Source organism: Poecilia formosa, unplaced genomic scaffold (genome assembly GCF_000485575.1).
Source record: "Poecilia formosa unplaced genomic scaffold, Poecilia_formosa-5.1.2 Scaffold492, whole genome shotgun sequence".
Classification (NCBI taxonomy): domain Eukaryota; kingdom Metazoa; phylum Chordata; class Actinopteri; order Cyprinodontiformes; family Poeciliidae; genus Poecilia; species Poecilia formosa.
Window position 1 is genome coordinate 149,834 of NW_006800431.1, and position 1,199 is coordinate 151,032.

General features: G+C 47.0%; 1 protein-coding gene across 1 annotated transcript; it reads left to right on the forward strand.

Annotated features, from left to right (window-relative positions):
* Positions 1 to 43: 43 nt before the first annotated feature.
* Positions 44 to 1,028, forward strand: LOC107833984 (spindle pole body component 110-like). Its single transcript, XM_016664517.1, has one exon. It carries the CDS (start codon positions 44 to 46, stop codon positions 971 to 973), a length of 930 nt encoding a protein of 309 aa, XP_016520003.1. The 3' UTR covers positions 974 to 1,028.
* The last annotated feature ends 171 nt before the right edge of the window (positions 1,029 to 1,199 follow it).

Below are 1,199 nucleotides of genomic sequence, written 5' to 3' on the forward strand. Positions count from 1 at the left end.
GATTTGTCCAGACAAAGAATTAACCACGAGTCACAGCAGCAAGATGTCGTCTTCTGACTCAGAGGAAGAAGAAACACAACAGATGTTAGCGAGAGAAACGCAGAAACTCCGTGAAATCTTGGAAGATGTCGGCAGGATGGCCATTGAGACACAGTCACTAATTAGAGTAAATGAGGAATTAAAGATTGAAGTAGTGAACTTAAAACAAGCAGCACTTCAAAAAGACAAGCTTATTCGGGATAAAGACGAAGAATTAAAAATGCTGATTGACAGAAACAAAAATTTAGAAGTGGATTATGCCACACTGGAGAAGATAAGCACAGACATGGAAAAGAAAAATGCCGAATACGACAAGGAAATCAGCACCCTGAAGCAGAAATTCAGGGATCTGGATGAGGATAACATCAACCTGAAGCTGAAAGTCAACACTCTGGAGGAGAAAAACTCCTCCCTGGAGCAGGAAAACACCGCCCTGAAGGTGGAAAACTCAGTTTTTGCCGAGGAAGTCTCCGACCTGAGGCAAGAAAGGAAGGTTCTGGATAAGGAAAACACTGTCTTGAAGAAAGAAAATGCCGCACTGAAGAAGGAAAAAACCACGATGGAGGAGGAAACCACCGCGATGAAGGAGGAAACCACCGCGATGAAGGAGGAAAACAACGCGATGAAGGAGGAAAACAACGCCCTGCAGCTGGAAAAATCTGACTTCGAGCAGGTAAACAACCTCTTGGAGGAGCAAAACGCCAACTTGGAGCTTGAGGTAGAAGAGCTGAACAAAAGGCTGAGAGACATAGAGGAACAACAAAACCAGCAGCCATCTGAAGAGGAAACCCACAAAGAAAGCCAGTGGGTTTCAGACGAGCCACAGAAGAAGCCACATCCATTCAGACGTGTGATAGGAGGCGTCTGCAACACACTTCTGAAAATGTACCAATCAGGCACTCTAAGGTATTGGGTCGAAAGATGGTACTTCTAAATGAAGAAGTGAACCTCCAGGGGTTCATAGCGAGTCCTGACCAACCTCGATGGCTTCGTAGCGAGTCCTGTTGGTCTACGGGCTGACCTCTAGGGCTTCATTGCGAGTCCTTTTGGTCCACGGGCTGACCTCTAGGGCTCATCGTGAGTCCTGTTGGTCTACGGGCTGACCTCTAGGGCTCATAGCGAGTCCAGTTGTTACCCGGGCTGACCTCTAGGGCTCATAG

Coding starts and splice junctions, on each gene's coding strand:
- LOC107833984 (XM_016664517.1), top strand. CDS start 44: ATGTCGTCTTCTGACTCAGAGGAAGAAGAAACACAACAGATGTTAGCG.